We start from the raw sequence: 19,588 nt of genomic DNA, 5'->3' as shown, positions 1-19,588 counted from the left end.
CAATAACACTCCGCTAACATTTATCAAAGGCATTTGAACCAATTCTTGTACTTTTTTCCCTACAGAATTTTGATCCAGTTTATCAATCAGTCTACGAATAATGCAACGCAATTCACTATCCTTTGAATTACGCGTGCAGAAACTCTTAGATTAGATTTGTGCTAGCAGAATTTGTTCACCAAACCAGCTTTAGAAAAGTGGTCAAGTTCGATATCGACGTCTAACTTCTAATTCCAACAAGATATTCCGGAATCGAAACGGATAACGAAACGGAGCTATTGAATCGCCTTCAAACCTTTTACCAAAAAAAAAAAAAAAAAAAAATGCGTCAAGATAGAAACTTCAGCATCATCTCTTATGTGAATTCAACGCACGCTGGAATTAATTGAACACGTTGCACTTGAGGTTAGGAATAATTAACGAAGGTGCAAGGTACCACCGAAGCATGAACTTGCAGCGTGAATTACTCACCGAACTTTCGGTTCGTTGACTCTATTTATAAGCAGATCCACTATCCAAGTCTAACAATAAATCCTAACGCACCGTTTCGTCCTGCAGTATAAATGGTATTGACTCATTCGCGGGCAGCCAACGCAGTCACTTACACCATACTTCTCTATTTCTCGGCCAAAACGGACGCAGAAATGCACCGAAACTCCGCGTTGAGATGTTCTCCAACATTTCGCTGGCGCGTGAATTTCAATTTCTAGCTCATGTCGTGATTCGTATGCCGCAGCCATGTTCCGACGGTATTTTAACGCCACTTGCTCCAGTTATGCGTTATGGTGGACTTGACGGGACCCGTAATTGGGAATGCTTAGGAAGGTGTGTGTGCTTCATTTATCAAGTTGAAGTTAATAACGATTTATGCTGAGGAAAAATCCTTACTTCGCGATTTTGGAACTGTTTAAAATTCAGTAAACTGTGATAAAAAAAAAAAAGAAACATACTCTTCTTTTGGAATCTTAGATCCTTCGAAGTCACTGTAAAAATAAGAATACTAACTTCGGCCTTGTATTCATTTTAGAATCGTGTTGACATGATATTCGAAACTAATTATGCAAGCTATGTTTGCACATTGGATAATGTCATTATGTGTGCATTAATTGTATCAAATATTCTCGAAAGTGTTCTTGACTCGACCGCATATCGTCGTACATATTCGATCGAGATAAAAATCTCGGTGCAGAAATGTATATGTTCAAATCGTGAATGATAAATTTTTGCAAGTAACAAATTTGATCGTTCTTATATCGGACATTGAATAAGCCTTGAAAACAATCCGAATGACAGATAAAGGAAGTGTCTATTCATTGCTTGAGAGGGGAACAAAACTAATACTAATAAGAATTAATTCTGCATGTAATATATTTGCAGTTGATTTGTTATTCATTTTTGACAGAGAACCATAATAATCAGATTTTGCAACTCATGCTGATCCTGCAGCACCTGAATCAATTTCCACTCGGAATAATATAATGCCTAAATGACAAGGCGTTATTTGTGAACTGTATTACGTTTGGCAAAACGTTTGAGAAATTGCTTCAGATTTAAAAAATAAATCTTTTCCGGTTGCCTTGTTTTTCCTTTGCAATCCTGATTGTAATTTAATGTGCAATAATTGAGCCGTTGTTGGCCAAAAGTTGACAAAAAATATTGCTTTCGTCAAACGTTGTATCTTCGATGCTCTTGAAGATTTCAATCGGATTTTTCTCATATTGTACAGAACTTGGGACAAAATATATGGAATAATAATTTTTTCACAACCAATAATTGATGCTTAATCATTTTTAACATCGTCACTATAAAACCTCTCAAGTTATTCTCGAGAATTGATTTCTGCCATATAGTAACTGTGTTGTTTCATTCTTGTTCACCATCACCGGCTCAAATATCTTTGCTTGAGATTCTTTGAACGGTTTTCTCTCGTTTCCGAACTTTTGCTCCAGACCGTGGGTCCCATTCATCCGTAAATATTCATTGAACCGGTTTGCCTTCAAAACTCCTGCTCCGTAATGTACACTTGGCCACAGTGATTCTGAGACGGCTAATTTTCTCCACGGGTCGGTCACGTTGGCAATGCCGAATCAACCCGCAACGCCACTAGCGGTCAGCTGCGAAACAGGCTCAATTTTTCCAAACACAACATAACGTAACCCGTGACTGTAGAATTCTTACTTTTGGGTTAGATTTTACGGTCATGGGTTGTGTTACACATCCGTAAGGTGAACGCAGATGAGTCACCCTGTCCGTCGTGACCGTTGAATTTAGCATGTTTAGGTTAGATTTCACAGTCATGGGTTGTGTTACGTTTACAAAGATTTAGCCGCCGGTGGCGCTGCGGTCTGATTCGGCATTGCCAACGTAACGGACTCGCAAAAAATTACTCAGCTCAGAATCACTGCGGCCAATTGTACGCTTGTTGCTCTCGGACATCGGCAGACTCGATAATATACTGGTACACCATAGTGCGTGCGTCACGCGTGTTTCCGGCGTCAGTAACCCTCGTTCTCAGCTGAGATAGAACGTAAGTCGAGACCAATAATGATTCATCATGGTCGATGTACCCGCGCCATCGTTGTAATTCCCTCAATTATGAATTCTGTCAACGTTCTCGCATTCGCTCGTCCGACCGGAGGAAACACGTGGAGACTCGTAGACCGGGTCGTGAATTTTTATAAACCGATTTACAAATGGCGCGTTCGTTTCATTCATACAATTTACAACACACGTTGTTCGGGTGTGTTTAATTCGGTTCGATCTGGCAATTGGATGCCGAAATTTATAACATTTTCATGCTGAAATCCTCACTTGAAAACTCGGGGTCGTTACGGAAAAGTTTCCAATTTTTCGATGGTATCGTTGAAATTATGGCTTTATTTCTGTTCGGGCAAGTCTGAAAAAATCCTTTGTGTCTTGTTTGTTTATTTTTTTTTTTTTTTACAAGAAACGTGTTTTCATGATTTTGCTAGAAATCTGTCTGTCCGCAAATGAATTTCACATTTCGAAAGATCAGACTTTATTTTACACAAAAAAAAAAAAAATACTATGGATTGTACGTACAGTGTATCTTTTTCTCAACGACAATATCAATTGCTAAAAATCTGATATCTTTTTTTGTAAACGATAAATTTGTAAGTTATCCAAATTTTTGGGGGATACTCGCGTATCTTATTACACGTGATAATATATCAAAATCGCAGCCAAAGCAGAATTTTCGTACCTGATCTACCTACCCTATCTGTATATATGTGAGAGTGGTTGAGAAAAAAGGTTTTTTTTTTCTTTCTTACCCCATAAAATGTTAGTGTTTGATACAAAAAAAGCAAAAAAATCCTCCAAAATATGAGCTCTCTAGCTCAAGTCTAACAGATCGCTATTTTAAGATTGTTTAGACATTAGAGCAATGTAAAGATGAAAAGTTGAATCTATGACGTGTTGTTAATCGTTATTAAATACGTATACAATAATATTTTGAGAATGATCTGACGTGTTGTTTTTGTGTAATCAATTGTTCAAAATTGGATCTTTATCTTGTATACAATAATCCAACATTATTGATAGAATTTAACCACAACTGCTGAAGATAAACGTACAAAAAACTGTAATTCATATTAATCAATTCTCTTAGATCACGCAAAAATGATGAAAAACGTATTCTGACGTGTTGTTTTGTAAACATTTTAATCCAAATGTACAAAAAATTACAAAATATCAGTCAGCCATACTTAAAATTGAATATCATATCTGACTCGTGAAAGTGTGGCAACGTAGAATAAAAAAAAAACCTTTCCATTTTATAATTTTCTTCTTTGCAAAACGTCCGTTGTGTCGAAATTGAGTTATTTCATTACTAATTTTGTAAATTTGTTATTAAAATTCGACTAAACACTGGTAAAAAAAAACGTACAGCTGTTAGATGCGCTGTTGCCAGATCTATTTTATACGGAAAAATATTTGAATCGAGAGACGTTTATTATTGTTAGTAAGTAAATAATTAATTTAATCCTATTGAAAGTGATCTTAGGTGACATTTGAATTTAAGTTATTAATTCAGATGTTCACGTTTTTTATTTTAGTCCAAAAAAAATCTAGATTTTATTATGACTTACGGGTTACTGTATGTATTATATGAATGGGACATAAAAATTAAAAGAGCGATCTGTTAGACTTGAGTTGGAGAAGCTATCTTTTGGGAGGATTTTTTTTCTACAAAACGCTAACATTTAAAGGGTTGAGTGCGTAATAAAAAAAAAAAAAAAAAAATCTATTTAACCACCCTAATATATTTTGAATCATAGAGAGGATTCGAAATTGTGTAAAACCGCGTGATTTTACCAGATAATATGTATTACATGTGAAATTGCATAAGTTACCCAACTTTGTTATCTAAAAAGTTGTGAATCGGTCATTTCTATTTATATACGTTTTATCAACGCTTGTCAAATATTTTGACAGTATCTAAGTTTCGATCCAGTATTATTTCTGTAAAATTATTTCTTTTCTCCTCAAATCAATGAAATTACCGTCTTTGGTTGAATATGTTAAAACATACTATAATACTAAATACAATAACCCCGCAGGTACGGAAAAAATGTCATACAATACATTCCACGCGAAAAATTTTCTCGCGTTTAAAAAAAGTACGAATACTTTTTCACTACTGACGATATTTGAACAAAATTAATATACTTGTATCATCATTTTCACGACTCGGGTAATTTTTTCAGTATCAATTTCAATCCATCATACTTTCTATCAGATCGGTGAAATATATTAAGGTAAATAAAAAAAAAAAAATACCGTCCGATTATATTTACCTACTGATCGACAAAATTTGTTGCATCTGCAATAGCGGAATTAATTTTAATCGCTGTTTCGTTTGAAATTTACTTGAGTAATTTAAAAGAATTGCAGTTCTGATCAACTTGTCGGTAAATTATTAGAGATTTAAAAAAAAAATTCAAGCTTTCGTACGATTCAATTTTTGAACCGATTAGTTCGACTAATTCGATCAAGTATCGATCCGAGTATCGATCAATCGATCGAAATCAATTCATCTACCACGGATAAGTCAAAAATCGAGTATTCAAGCTTTCGAAAATTGACCAAATGACAGGAATGAATAACGAAACTGTGTAAAAAACCGCGATGTTGGACCCTCCGTCATTTGCTCGGGTTCTTGGTTCCCCAAATCCCTGACCATTCGAACATAGCGTCGTCGCGTCGCGGCGTCGGCGTCGTTCGTATCGATTCTCGACCACCCCTGCAGTTTACACCCACTGAACTCGGAGGGTGGGACGAGCCTCGTAAGCTGGAATTCCGTTCGTCGGCGACCTTAGCCAAGATTTCATTCACAAGATTTATCGATGCATCTCTGTACGGCCGGAAAATACGCGCCACGATTCGCTTTTTCCTTTCTTTCTTACACTGAGAGAAATTTTTAGTTCCGGTTACCGCTCGGTCCTTAACTATTTTCATTTTTTACCAAAATCGGAAAATATAGTTCTAGGTAGAAAATGAAAATTAGTTTTGCAGCTTTTACCGGAAAGTCTGGTATTTGTTACCATTCTTTCGCATTATCATCACTGTTACTAGATTTTCTTGTAACTGATGCGAATATTTAATGCTTAACTAAAAAAGTAGAGTAAACCGAAGAAACTGATTTTGCGTTTCAATTACCAAAAAAGGATCGACGATAGCGCAAAATGGTTACGCGTACCTCGTTTTTCGTAATTCAAACAATATTCAAACAGTTGTTTTTAACGATACCTGTTTTACTGAATTTTTCTAGTTACTATGACTGATGAAATTTTTCTCAGTGTAAGCACGATGACTTGACGATGTCTGTGAATTTATTACTCGATCCCGCACGATCGGAGCGAAATATTATTTAATAATACTGGTTAAACATTTCGAGTCGATTTAAAGAAATGAAGTAGATGATTAAAGTCATCAAGAATGTCTTTGAATTAAATCGTGAATATTGAATACAAACTCTGTAGACACCCTGTAAATAAAGTTGTTGTTCTTTTTCTCGGAGGTGAATAAAAATTAATCGTCAAATTGAATCGAAGTATCACGTAATTCAAAATATCCTTTTTCTAGTACATAATTTACAGCTTAAACTTTGGCAAATGATATGGAAATCGAATTCTTAGAAATATCTTAGCTTGTTGTATAATTTTTAAAATAAAAATAATAAATCGAATTTGGATTCGTTATCCTCAGCTTCGAATTTAAATATTTGATAAATATGAGACAAACCGTTTAGTTAATCATTTTCAAATTTTATTTACCTGACAAAGAGTTGTAAAAAATTTTTTTTGAAACAGCCAAAGAATCAGGTTCTCATCTTATCAACTTGCTGAAAATATATTTGCTAGTCAAATTGTTTCAACCTTTGCAATTCATCCGAAAAATCTAACGAATCAATGCAAAAATTGGACAACGCCCAGATCGACTTCTTTTTTTTTTTAATTATTAATTATCGCTGCGCAGGCGTGAAAAAGTTTTCAATCACCCTTAAAATCACTTCTCTGTAAATTCTCATTACGTTACGACAGGTTTTATTTATTGCTAGATACACGATATGTTTGATCGATCGATGTGCGGTGCGTGGCTTTATTGTGTTGATTAGGAAGATAAAATTATTACCGTTTTATCCTAAATTATTGATCACAATTCACACAGACGTTGGAGGCGCATCTTCGCTCAAAAACATGTCACTAACAGTAATGATCGAGAAAAATTAAACACAGAAATATATGTATATGTAGCAGAAAACAGTGAGTCAGGAAATCAGTAGTATGCTTCATTTGAAAATTGTTAAAACGAATACATAAACAAAACTTTAATCTAAATAGTTCAGTGATAAATAATCTATGGCAAGTTAAATTTTCAAGCACCCTAATGCATTATGTAATGCCAAATTAGTATAAGTTTGTCAGACGACAACGAATAGCTGGTTCGTTTGTAAACGAATTCAATTCGACACAAATCACCTCACATGAATTTTTCATAAAATCAATATATTTCTTATAAGAGATGAGTAGGAATTAAAATTTTGGCGATCCGTCCAAGATACAGAAAAACAAAACGAAGCTAAGATTTATAGAAATTGTTTATAACGTGCAGTTATGTTAACAAAAAATTGAGATATTTTAAAAAAAAACGGCAGAATAGTACGATGTCTGAAAAGTTGTTGAGCTTTTTTCTAGCAAATCTGTTTGTATTTTTAAATGAATATTTTTATCTGAATTATTTCTTAATTAAATCTCAAATATTTCTGGATTTTTTCATTTGGTTGAATAAATTTTTATCGAAAAGATTTTTACGATATTGAAAAGTACATCTTTTGAGGTACTTGTAAAAAAACATTTCATTAGATAAAATATAAAAACGTCTAGGAAATATATCTTTTCTCCGGCAACGTCTTTTTTTTTTGCGGTGGTTGTGATAAAACTGGAGCCGTTTATCTAAAATCTGAATCACAGGAGATTATAACGGTGTATTGCATTTTGAAGTGTCTGAGCGAAGGATTTTTTATTTTCTTGAAAAAATTGGTTTTCATTGCATTAAAAACAAAAAAAAAAAAATTAGCAGCCCAAAAAGTTATTTGTTTTTTTAAAATCGTTGTATTGAAAAAAAAAAAATTGAAATTCTAACAAATCCTTCGATAAGACCCTTCACAACGCAATACATTAATTGAAATAATGTCCTGAGGTTCTAGTTTCAAATACGGTTCTGGAGTTATCATTGCCACTGCAAAAATAGGTTCAAAACAGGTTTCTCTAATCCTTGATATTTCATTACGACAAAATTTTACAAATACCTACTTGAGGCATCAATTTTTCAATGCCATTGAAAGCTTTTTAATTAATAGATTGCGCAACTAGTGCGCAAAATAGGTCATTCCCACACAAGTCGAGTTTGTCATCCGAAAATAGCGACGGCGACAAAAGAAATGAGTGCGGGAAACACCTATGCTCACGTGATGCACGTCTTATTTATTTCCTAACTGAGTGCGCAAAATTCGATTTTGTGTACCCAAATGTGTGCGCTAAATATTACGATACCGCTCTAGTGCGGAATTTAAACTAAAATATCTTTTCCTGTCGCGTAACTAGATACTTTCGTCTTATTTCAATACGTTCGATACTTACAAAATTTGATCTCGCATGCCATAATGACTGCGCAAAATATTACAATCTCGCACTAGTGGGGAAATTGGATCGAAATATCTTTTCTTCTAATGTAACTAAACACTTTGATTCAATGCCCACACTAGTGCGGGAAAACACTATTTTCCGCACTCAGTTAGGAAACAAATATTTAATGTGCTTAGGTAAAAAAATTCATGAAAATCACGTAATTCTTTCACGTAAATTTCAATACCTTCGATACTTGCAAAATTCGATTTCGCGCGCCGGAATGAGTGCACAAAATAGTATATTCCCGCACTAGTGTGGAAATTTAATCGAAATATCTTTTCCTCCAGCGTTACTAAAGACTTTGATTCAATGCTCACACTAGTGCGGGAATATACTATTTTGCGCACTCAGTTAGGAAACAAATATTTAATGTGCTTGGGTAAAAAAATGCATAAAAATCACGTATTTCTTTCGCGTAAATTTCAATACGTTCGATACTTGCTGAATTCGATTTCGTGTGCCAGAATGAGTGCGCAAAATAGTATATTCCCGCACTAGTGTGGAAATTTAATTGAAATATCTTTTCCTCCAGCGTTACTAAAGACTTTGATTCAATGCTCGAACTAGTGCGGGAATATACTATTTTGCGCACTCAGTTAGGAAATAAATATTTAATGTACCTGCGTAAAGGAATTCATGAAAATCACGTAGTTGTTCCGATTCCAACTAAATAAAATCTCCCTAAATAATATAAATAAAATAAAATAAATAACGGTGGAATATGATTGATTTTCAGGAAGGTGAGGCGGACGCCCGCGTCGCCAACGCGTCCAAGCTGGCCTCCGTCGAGGATGACGCGGGTCCAGAGCGCTCCGCCTCGATAGCCCTGCAGGAGGCTGATAACCGCGTCGTCGCCAACCTGGAAGGGACCAGGAGTTCCCTGCACGGCCCGAAGGTCGCACGCAGGCTGAACGCAGCCGCCATCCGCGTTCGACCTGCGCCATCCACTTGCGACGCCGAGACGATTACAGGTCGGTCGGCTTTTTAGTATCAATCTTAGCACCTACATTTCGAGGGGGAGGGGGGGCAGCTTGGGCGATCTGAAATCGTAACTATTTTTACAATTTTTTTTTTTTTTTTTTTTTTTAAGAACATGAAAACACTTTGAGGAATTTGAGTCCGAAGGTTTCGTTATATATAGTTTCAAGAACATTTTAGAATTTTCTCATTGAAGTTAATAACAAATTGGCAGCATGGCGGATATAAGTAACGAACGACTCCGAACTTGAGGGCTTTTGTGGTGGCGCATCTTCCGACATCACTGTCCAACTTGTCCAACAGATAGACGAAATTTTTTGATTTAAAAACACCTCTTCGGTTTCAAATTCGTAGCCCAGTTGTTAAAAAAAAAACAATTTGAAATATATTGTATTAACGAAAAATTTTTAGAAAAATTTTAGGATCGAAATTCAAAAATATAGCCACGAGCTTTAATCGATGAACGAGTTTTAAAGATTGTATACAAGTTTCATGTTGATCGGATAAAAGTTGACCGAGGAATCTGCGTTACCGGATTAAAAACGCGGTCGTTCATTACTTATATCCGCCGTGCCGACATTTTGTTATTAATTTCGATGAAAAAATTCTGAAATGTTCTTGAAACTGTGTATAATAAAGCCTTCTAGCTCAAATTGCGTTAGGTGTTTTCATTTTCGTTTTAAAAAATATAATTCTTAAAATAGGTACGATTTCGGTCGTCCAATGTTCGTGATTGATAATATTCGAAAGATTTTTTGCGCATCGTGCATTTTCATCGCAGGCGGTTGAAATTTTATTTTTTTCAAGACCTGTAATACCATAATCTAAAAATTGGTAAAAGCATTCTCTTATACGACTTTTTTTTCATAGAGTTAATTGAAAAACCGTTTTTTGCCAAAATTTCATCGAAGTCTCACCTCAAGGCACTAGCATAAAGATTTGGTCCAAAAAATTATATCGATTTTTCAATATTTTTTGATGTGGGTGTTAAAAGGACTTCTTGCGTCAGATTTTTGCACACGTTTGATGCAAGTTTTTATGAACTTTCTCTTTTTTTTTTTTTTCATTATCGAAAAATATCAACTGAGAACGAACTTATTGTTACTACAAAAAACTATGTTTTTCAGTACGGCGGACATCAAAACTCAAAATTTGTCTGTCCGATTGACTTAAAATTTGGACACAGCGTTGATTGTAATATTGTCTATAGAACAAACGGATGATTTTGAAAACTGTTCATTTGATTTTTTTTGCTATAATTAAGAATCTGACCAAATTTCAAGTCAATCGGACGAATAAAATTTGAGTTCCGATGCTTGAAGTTTCGAAAAAAGTAGTTTTTTCAATTAACAACAAATCGGTTGTCAATTTATTTGAAAATAGAGAAACAAAAATATACCGAAATCATGAAAAATGCTTAGAGATCGATGCTTTCTTTCAGATTGTTGAAAATCTAATATAAGATTTGTAATGTTTTACCCTACGATGGTTAATATCAGTGGAAAAACTATTTTTTTTGAAGAGTAAAAAATTGCCAACGATTTTCTTCATGATCACAATCGGCATCGCTTCAATGTTGCAAGACTGAATATTTAACAATGACAAAATTATACAATCAACAAAAGTATGAATTTCTCACAAATTATCTACCTTCTTGTATTTCAAAAAAAAAAAAAACAAAACAAAAAAAAACATCAGAAGTAGAAAAACACGAGGGAATGATCGGTGAATTTGTGCGACTTTAAAACAGACGAGAATTTGTTGATCCAGATTGATATTTTGATATAAGATGTTCGCGTTATTGTGAAACTCTAAACTTTCAAGCTATTTAAAAAAAAACAAAACCTTATGGGAAATATTCTGCGTGATTAAAAGAATTATACGAAAATATCGATAAATACTTTCGGTTTAAACATTTTTGAGATGGTGTTTTGAGGATTATTTACCGACAAATATTTTCAGTCGACTCAATTCAATTATTAAATATGTCTCGTGACCTACTATAAACGTTTATTCAATTCGAATAAACTCAACCTTACCGCTGGATAAACGTTGAAATCAAGCTCGTTTAAATCAATCATCGCTGTCGGTAAATTAATATAAAATTTGTTTACCTTCGCTTTGATTAAATGAAGAAGACGGAAGAATAATCATTAGATATACCTATAATAAAGAATTTCCAAGTTATGGGAATGAAATTTTCCCTTCCGAAATTGATCTTAGTCTTCAAATTCAGTATTTAACATTCAAACAGCATGTCAATTTTTCATCAGTCCCAGAATTCACAGGTTTCGAATTCACTCACAACTCACCAATTACAGAGTAAAAATCAATGACTTGTTTTAAATACAACAACTACTAAGACCTGAAAATTTTCACGACACGTCAATTTGCACGATACGAATTAAAAAAAAATCCAAAATACGCACAAATTGCACAACTGTTCGCTAAATCTGTCAGGCCCACCAATTTCACGTCTATTCTCGTACACCGGCCGGATTTGACGAGATCAATTAACACGATAATCACTTGATTCGCTGTCCAATCAGCATTGCAACACGAGTTTTTATTTCACCTTCTTCCTATAATATTCTATCGTGCGGCGAACACCGGTATATAAAAATATCACCTCGATTCGTTCCTTCAACGACATAAATTACCAACGATCGACCGAAACGTTTCACCCTCCATCCTTTCCTCCCCGATGCCTTTCGGCCAAACGATTAGCTTTTCTTAAAAACCACAGGGTACCGTAAATTAATCCGCGTCTAAATGTTGAAAACTGCAACTCTCAACCGCACTTCCGCGACGTTCTTATCGTCGATACACTTCGGACTAAGACAGAGAGAGAGAAAGAGAAAAAGGGAGATGTCAAAGACGAATGTCAGAGTAGTTGCCAGAAAGAGGCTCCACCGCAAACTGCCCTTGTTCAATGCTTATACGGTGGATTTTATAGAAGAGAACCGGTGGGTGAAGTATAATGCGGACAGAGGAGTTTCATGGTTTCGTATACGTGTGTGAAAAGGCATGTGCCGCTCTGCCTGCCATTGGACACCGTGGCAAACGATGATTACTTCGCTATGCGGGAGATAATGTGCCATGCAGGCTGCTCCTCGGCGCTCCCCTCGTCATCATCATCATCATAATCATCATCATCATCATCATCATCATCATCATCATCATCATCATCATCATCATCATCATCATCATTACCGTAGCCATCCCACCGTCTCCGGTATCGTCATCATCATCATCATCATAATTATTATTATTATCATTGCCTGGACGACGATCAACCTTCCTTACTTATTTACTTACTTGCTTTCACATCTCGTTGGAAATTCGTTATTTATATATCGTTCGTGTACTTTGTTTGGATGTTACCGTGTCGGATGTTGGGAGACTGTGCGTTACTTGTATAACTTACGCCACTCTCTCGTATCGCGAGTAAAGAAGAAGAATCGAAACGGAGTTCGGTGATCAACTTGTTGTACAATTAAGAAACACACGGAGGAAGGAAGAAGACCAACGCGCCTAATTACACGCCATGGGCGAGGGTTCGTGATTTAACCTGATCGCTAATTCCGCTGGAGATGTATTTTTTTTTCCTCTTTTCTTTTTTTTTCTTTTGTGGGGCAAAAGCGAGAGCGATGAATGGCCACGTGTACAGTCCGGTGAAAACAATTTTCGAACGAATGAGAATTGTAAAACAAAAATCGAATGAGGAGAATATTGAGGATGGACGGGTTGAATTAACGATATAGGTAGGAAAGGAAAAAAATTGAAATACAATTACGAATTTGTGAGGGAAATTAGGTCGGATGTTAAGTTTTGTTCGTAACATTTTGAATTGGTACTTTATTAATTCCGTACGCGATAATCGCGCTTTGTATATCAATAAAATTTACTTACTCGTGGGGTGAAAGAAACGTCCTTTGAATCTCCCGAAAAAAAAAATCTTAAAATTGTAAGCTATGGCTTGGATATTAATTTTTCATTGCGAAGTTGTTTGAAAATTGATTTCTTCTGTTTAGCCAACTGTTTTATACAATTTCACCGTAACGATTGAAGTTTTTTGTTTTTTTTTCCCCAATACTCACGATCAGTTGAATACTGATATTTGTTGATGCAAATTTATGTCCGTGTAATCTTAGAGAATTGAATATCGAACAGCAAAACGTTATGAAAAAATTGCGTCCCGGTGAAGTTAATAAGAAGGATAGTGGACTGAACAAAATGAGCCAAGCTAGAATGAAATCGATCGTATCTGATGGATATTTCTTAACTTTGAAACACTTTGAAATGAAAAATTCATGTCTGAGCTAAAGCTTGTAATTTTAAGATTTTCTATCGGGAGATTTAAGTAAAATTCTCTTGGCTCACGAGTAGATGAATGTCATTAATATCCACTATAAGAATACTGATTAAAGTGTATAAACTACCTTAATTAAACAACTCTACTAGACATCAAGTTGTACTGTTCTATTATTTTTTTTTTTTTTTTTTTTTTTTTCCACCTTAGGAACATTTCGTACAAACACAAATTCACTGAATATTATAAGCCAAATTTCAATTGCGCATGGATCTTGAATTTTTACGCGATTCTTTGATTTATGATTCTTGAAAAACAATTCAGGTCTGTTGGCCTCTGTTCTATAGAAGGAAAATTATTGGAATCTAAAAATAATCTGTTCGAACCTTCCGTAATTGGTTGAGCAGGTATTCGTGCCGTAATTAGTTAAAATTAACCGAACGACGTACGTCCAATTTTTGATAACTTATCTCCCAGTCATTATATAATTATTATCGTTATTTTTATTATCATTTTTATTGCTCCAAGTGTAAAATATTCCCGGAATTCGTGATTGTATACCTATTGCGAATAATGTAAAGATTGAATCTGATAATTTTTTATCAGAAGTGACGGAAAGATTAGGTATGGAAACGCGTAAATTTAGCAAGGTAAAAGTAAAGATCTGTAAATTATTACGTGCCTATCAAATTCGTATCTTGTACAGCTTCCGGTATTGTTGTTTAATTTTGGACAACTGAAACAAACTGCGCTTATTGTTGAAAAGATAAATCAGTTACTGAATTTGTAATTCATCGAGAATTAACTTGAAGTACCCTTCCGTTTTGTTTTAATCTAGAATTTCATTTGAAGTTGATAATGGTTTTAAAACTTTACAGATAAAATTTGCTATCAATTTCATTAGGATAAAGTCGTTTATTGGATTTCCATCAAATTAAAATATTCGTGAGCTATGATCGTTTTTTTATGAAAATGCTAGATAAAGAAATACCCGGTATTAAAATTACAGTTTAGCTATCGATTTCTCATTTTTTACTTCAAATCAGTTTAAAGTAGTTGAAAATTTAACAGATAATTTGCACGATTATAGCTTTAAAAATTTTTTTTTTTTTTTTCTTCTGTTCGGAAAATTAATTCAAACATTATTTTTTCAGATAATCTATTCAATATTTCTGTCCCTTGATCAAAATTGATGTCAGTGTGATCGTGAAAAATTGAATTGTATCTCAATCGTGATAAGAAGAAAGCGCGTTTTAGTGAAATTCTAAACAATATATAATCTTATGAATGAAACAACTCACCTCAGAATTGGATTGAACGAATTTACTAAATTTTTGACCATTTAAAAACTATCTCAAATGAAAAATCGATATCGAAGATTTCTTTCATTTGATTTTTTTTTTTTCTTTTATTTTTTTTACAAATATTTTTAGGAAAATTTTTATATCTCACGAATACATTATACTTGATAAATATTCCATCGTATCTGCGACTATCTAAAATAAGTCTGTCGGAAAAAGTATCGATTTCGAATTGCCCGACAATTCTCGATTGAAAAGAAGAATCCATTAACGAAGTTCTGTTTAAAACTGTACAAAGTCGATCAGATGAAATAAGAAAACCTTCAAGTAACTCTGATATATGCTTACCACGCATAAAGAGAAAAAAAGAAATTTTTTCGACACTTGTTCAAAAAATATGGCGAATTTTTTATTTTCTTTGCACCAGATCCAAAGAAATGTGATTAATTGATTCAACGAAAAAAAAAAAAAAAAAACGTGATCGAAACAACAATTTATATCATCGAATGTGATTTCTTTGGATAAAAAGAAGAAAAAAAAACACGCACACACACACGCACATTTCTTTCGCCATATTTTCCATAATTCGATAAATATTTTCTCATCTTTCGCGACTGATATAATATTTTCTAGAAAAGAGGTCAATCAACCTTGTTCCTCGATCATGTATATATAAAACAGTGTTCTTTAATCGCTAATATATTGCATCGGTGTTTTGACAACGACCTGGCTAGAATTCAAAAAAAAAAAATTAAAAAAAAAGGAAGAAGGGAGAGAAAATAAGAAATTCACGTGCGTGTTACATCCATGCATATGTATATATATACACACACACACACACACACTCGCCGAGCGAAAATTCTGGTAGATGACATCAATATTTGGCAAGTTTTAACGAACCTCTGCCATGCAGCAGCCGTAGCGTACCAAAATAACTTCGACGACTTCGGGGCGATAGTCGCAAATAGGCCAACCAAGCCGAGTTTTACCTTGCGGACTGTACGTGTGTATATCTTTCGCGTGTTGCTATTTTCGTTGCAGTTTATAAGTACAGAGGTACCCTCGAATATTAATAATAATAATAATGATAATAATAAAAACCGATAACAGTAACGGTGTGAAAATTATATCGTGCAAATTTTAGAATTTTACGATAGATACGTGTCGCCATGTTTTGTAATTTTCTTTATTTCTTTCATCGATATGAAAACGCTCTTTTGAGGAATGCGATTGCAATTATTCGAACCTTGTTTCAATCGAGGTTCGTGCAGGATTCGTAAGCAATGGGAAAGCCGGGAAAAATCAGAGAATTCTTAAAACGAGACTGGAATTTTTTGGTTTCTATACAAAGTACCATCAATGTTGAGAAAAAAATTGGACTTAAAAATTTATTCATCGCACCACTTCATGCATTCTATGCAGGTATATTAATTAATACCAAAAGTTCTTTCTTCGTTTTTTTCTTTTTTATTTTCTTCCTCGGGGAAAATCGCAGGCTGTTGTTTGTAAATTGATAGTCAGACGGGGTAAGTTAGTTACTAGATAATATTGAGGGTGTTGGTATTAATGTTTGAAAAAAAATGTCATTGGTCACTGATCCGGGACATATTTATTGACGGGTTAGTGAAAAATATTCTAATTTCAGGCCGGAATATCTTGAAAAGTCGGAAAATTTCGGATTCCAAAAATTGTACGAATTCTGGGTTGAAGTTCGTAACGTTAATGTAACCGTGAAAATCAGGAATAGTCAGGGAATTTTGTCTGTCCGGAAAAGTCAGGGAAAAGGCAATGAATTATGATGGACCAGAAGAAAAAAAAACGTAATTTTTTTTACGAATTAATTACAAACCTTAACTATGCTTCGTAAATTCAGCCATGCTGACTTTTCGAAATGATATTATTCAATTTCTAATTGTTTATGTCAAACGAAGCAGTACTGTGTGTTTTTGAAACCAAATTTACGTATCGGAGATTCACAATTCCCGGAGCTTTTGATCACGAAAGCTACTGAACAACGTTAAGTTTCGTGAAAAAAAAAACAAATTGAGGAATTCTGAATTTATTGACGAGAAAAGCCGGGGAATTTTTTTCGAGAAAAATATTTCTAGGATGTATATAGAAAAATAAATTATATCCGGATTTTGCATATATGAAAAAAAAATCGTTTTTTTTTTTTCAACCATACGTTACCTTAACTTTAGTTACTTTATTTTCAACCTAGTCGCCATATTAAAAATCGTAGGTAAACTTTTGATTTCGCACAAACCTCTATCGGAATTCAACATTATTCTCTTTTATTGCCAAGGTGTAATCATTCATTGTTGAAAAATCATTTTGAGAATGAAATTTATGATTAAATTCTCTCCTTTCCGACAGACGAGCACGTGGCTGTTACTTCATCGTTAGTTGTTTGCCAAGTTCCCACGAATTGTGTTCTTTCACCAGACCGACAAATTTAGAATTTAACGATCAAACGCTAAATTCTTCAATGATTTATAGATAATGCGGACATGTTATTATCATTGAACACACACCCACCTTATCGTTGGTTACCTGCAGAGTTCAATATTCCGTAAATTGAAATAAGTATGGTTTTTTTTTTTTTTTTTTATGTACATAATTCAAGTTCAGCGCCCATCTGACAAACTTGGAACTGCCAGAGAAAAGATAGAAGTATCAGTTTTATTTTTTAATGCTATTATTCGAAGCGAAATACACTTTTTATTTACGACACAATGATTCATTTACGAGACGACAAATTTTTTTGAAAATCGGTTGAAAATTGAGAAGGTTATTTAAATTTGTAAAAAATGTACGACACAATGCCGGATAAAGGGTTAAAATTAGGCCGATAAATGTATTTTTTCTTCTTTTTTGTCTGTCAGAACAGGATTAAAAAATTAGTATTTGCTTCAAGTCTGAGATGTGAATCACATCGTCTGACTTTTTACCCATTCAAATATTACAGAGGCGGCCATTAATTTGTATAAAATAAATTACATGACGTTTGTGGGTTTTATCAAATCGCAGTTTTTCTACATCATTTTCCGCAACCTAATTACCAAGTATTCTAGTTCTTTCAGATTGAAATTATCATATTATTTCCTTTGTATCCTTCGTCATTTTGGAAAGGAATCAGTTTTTCACAAATCAAAGGTGTATTTAAATTTCTAATAACAGTATAAAAACAAAACTGATACTTCTATTTTTTCCCTGGCATTTCCAGGCTTGTCAGATGGTTGGTCACCTTGAATTATATACATGAAAAAACATACTCATTTCAATTTGACGGAATATTTAACTCTGCGGGTAACTAACGATAAGGTGGGTGTGCACTGAGAAAAATTTCATTTGTTACAGCGACTAGAAAAATTCAGTAAAACAGGTATCGTTAAAAAAAACTGTTCGAATATTGTTGGAATTAGGAAAAACTAGATACGCGTAACCATTTTGCGCCATTTTGTTTTGTTTTTTTTTTTTTTTTTTTTTTGTTGAACCATTTCGTTCAATGATAATAACATGTCCGCATTAGCAGGGTGGCCACTCGTCTGGAAAACCGGGAAAACCGGGAAATGTTAGGGAATTTTGTATGTCAGGGAAAAGTCAGGGAAATGTCAGGGAATTTTTTAGTTGGTCAGGGACTTTTTATAGAACTCACGGATTTCAAAAGCCTTGTCCATAAAATTGAGATGCTATCACCGCATCATCACAATTTTTTTTCGCTTCTTATTGACGATTATAAGCTTAGTTGTTGATTGTCACATGAATTCAGTAGTACGAGCAGACATCGGTCTGATTTATCTATGGCCGTCAGTGCGTGTGGAGACGCACGTTTACCGACGCCTAATAGTCTAGAAAAAACGAAGCCTCAGTTTTTTGGCAATAACTCAAAAAGATGAAAGCGCTAGCGAAAATTTTAAAAAGATTCTTAAAGAGGAGGAAATTTCCAATAAAAAAATACGGGCACCCGGAATTCTATCTCCAGTATTAGTAATTTTAATTTAACGCTGAACACAGGGCTCTGCGCAACTGTTACGGCATAGACGCGCCGCGTCTAGACAGTAGACCGCATAAAATAATTGTTTTGCTGTATTAAATATCAATTTAAAAATTTGGATAAATTGTGGTGTATTCTTAACGCTTGAAAGAAAAATGTCCCGCTGGAAAAAAAATTTTTAAGTTTATTTTTCAAAAAGTTACACATTCGCTAATTAGTCATAATTCTTCGAACCTCGATTTTCATTGCAAACAGCATAAATATTCAAATAATAGCTCTAAAAATATTTCGCTTCTTGTAGCCCCTTCTTAAATATATACTTAACAAGACCACGGAAATGGAAATTTTCATTTTTTGTCAACTTTCAAAAATCATAATGAACGGAATAAACAACTTTTAAAAACTTTTATAACCTTAATATATTTGGCCATACTTTACTTAGGTTACTATAGTTTTTAGTGATTTCTGCACAAATTGTGCATCAAAATTTTTGGGAAAAATAATGATTTTAGTCAGGGAAAACCGGGAAATGTCAGGGAATTCCGTGAGCGGAATTGAGTGGCCACCCTGATTAGCTATAAATCGTTGCAGAATTTAGCGTTTAGTTACGTTACTTCCATATTTCAACAGTGATACGAAGTAACAAACATCATCCGAAGTGGTGAAAATAAACCGTGACAAGGGTAAGAGTCAGAAATGTTTTGAGGTTGTACGCCGAGTGTCCCACTGTGACTGAAAGGGTTAAACGGTTAAGTCGAACTTGAACCTCGTCGCTTGCTCAAAGACC

At 34.2% G+C, this 19,588-nt stretch overlaps 1 protein-coding gene across 1 annotated transcript in view; it reads left to right on the top strand.

Annotated features, from left to right (window-relative positions):
• The window catches only part of milt (trafficking kinesin-binding protein milt), a 98,348-nt gene that overhangs the window by 6,145 nt on the left and 72,615 nt on the right, over positions 1–19,588 (top strand). The window contains exon 2 of the mRNA XM_046625148.1: positions 8,950–9,184. Within this exon, the coding sequence (XP_046481104.1) occupies positions 8,950–9,184 (235 nt within the window). The remainder of the gene's footprint in view (positions 1–8,949; positions 9,185–19,588) is intronic.

This window comes from Neodiprion pinetum, chromosome 5 (assembly GCF_021155775.2).
Source record: "Neodiprion pinetum isolate iyNeoPine1 chromosome 5, iyNeoPine1.2, whole genome shotgun sequence".
NCBI classification, from domain to species: Eukaryota; Metazoa; Arthropoda; class Insecta; order Hymenoptera; family Diprionidae; genus Neodiprion; species Neodiprion pinetum.
This window is presented reverse-complemented; position numbering and strand designations above follow the sequence as displayed.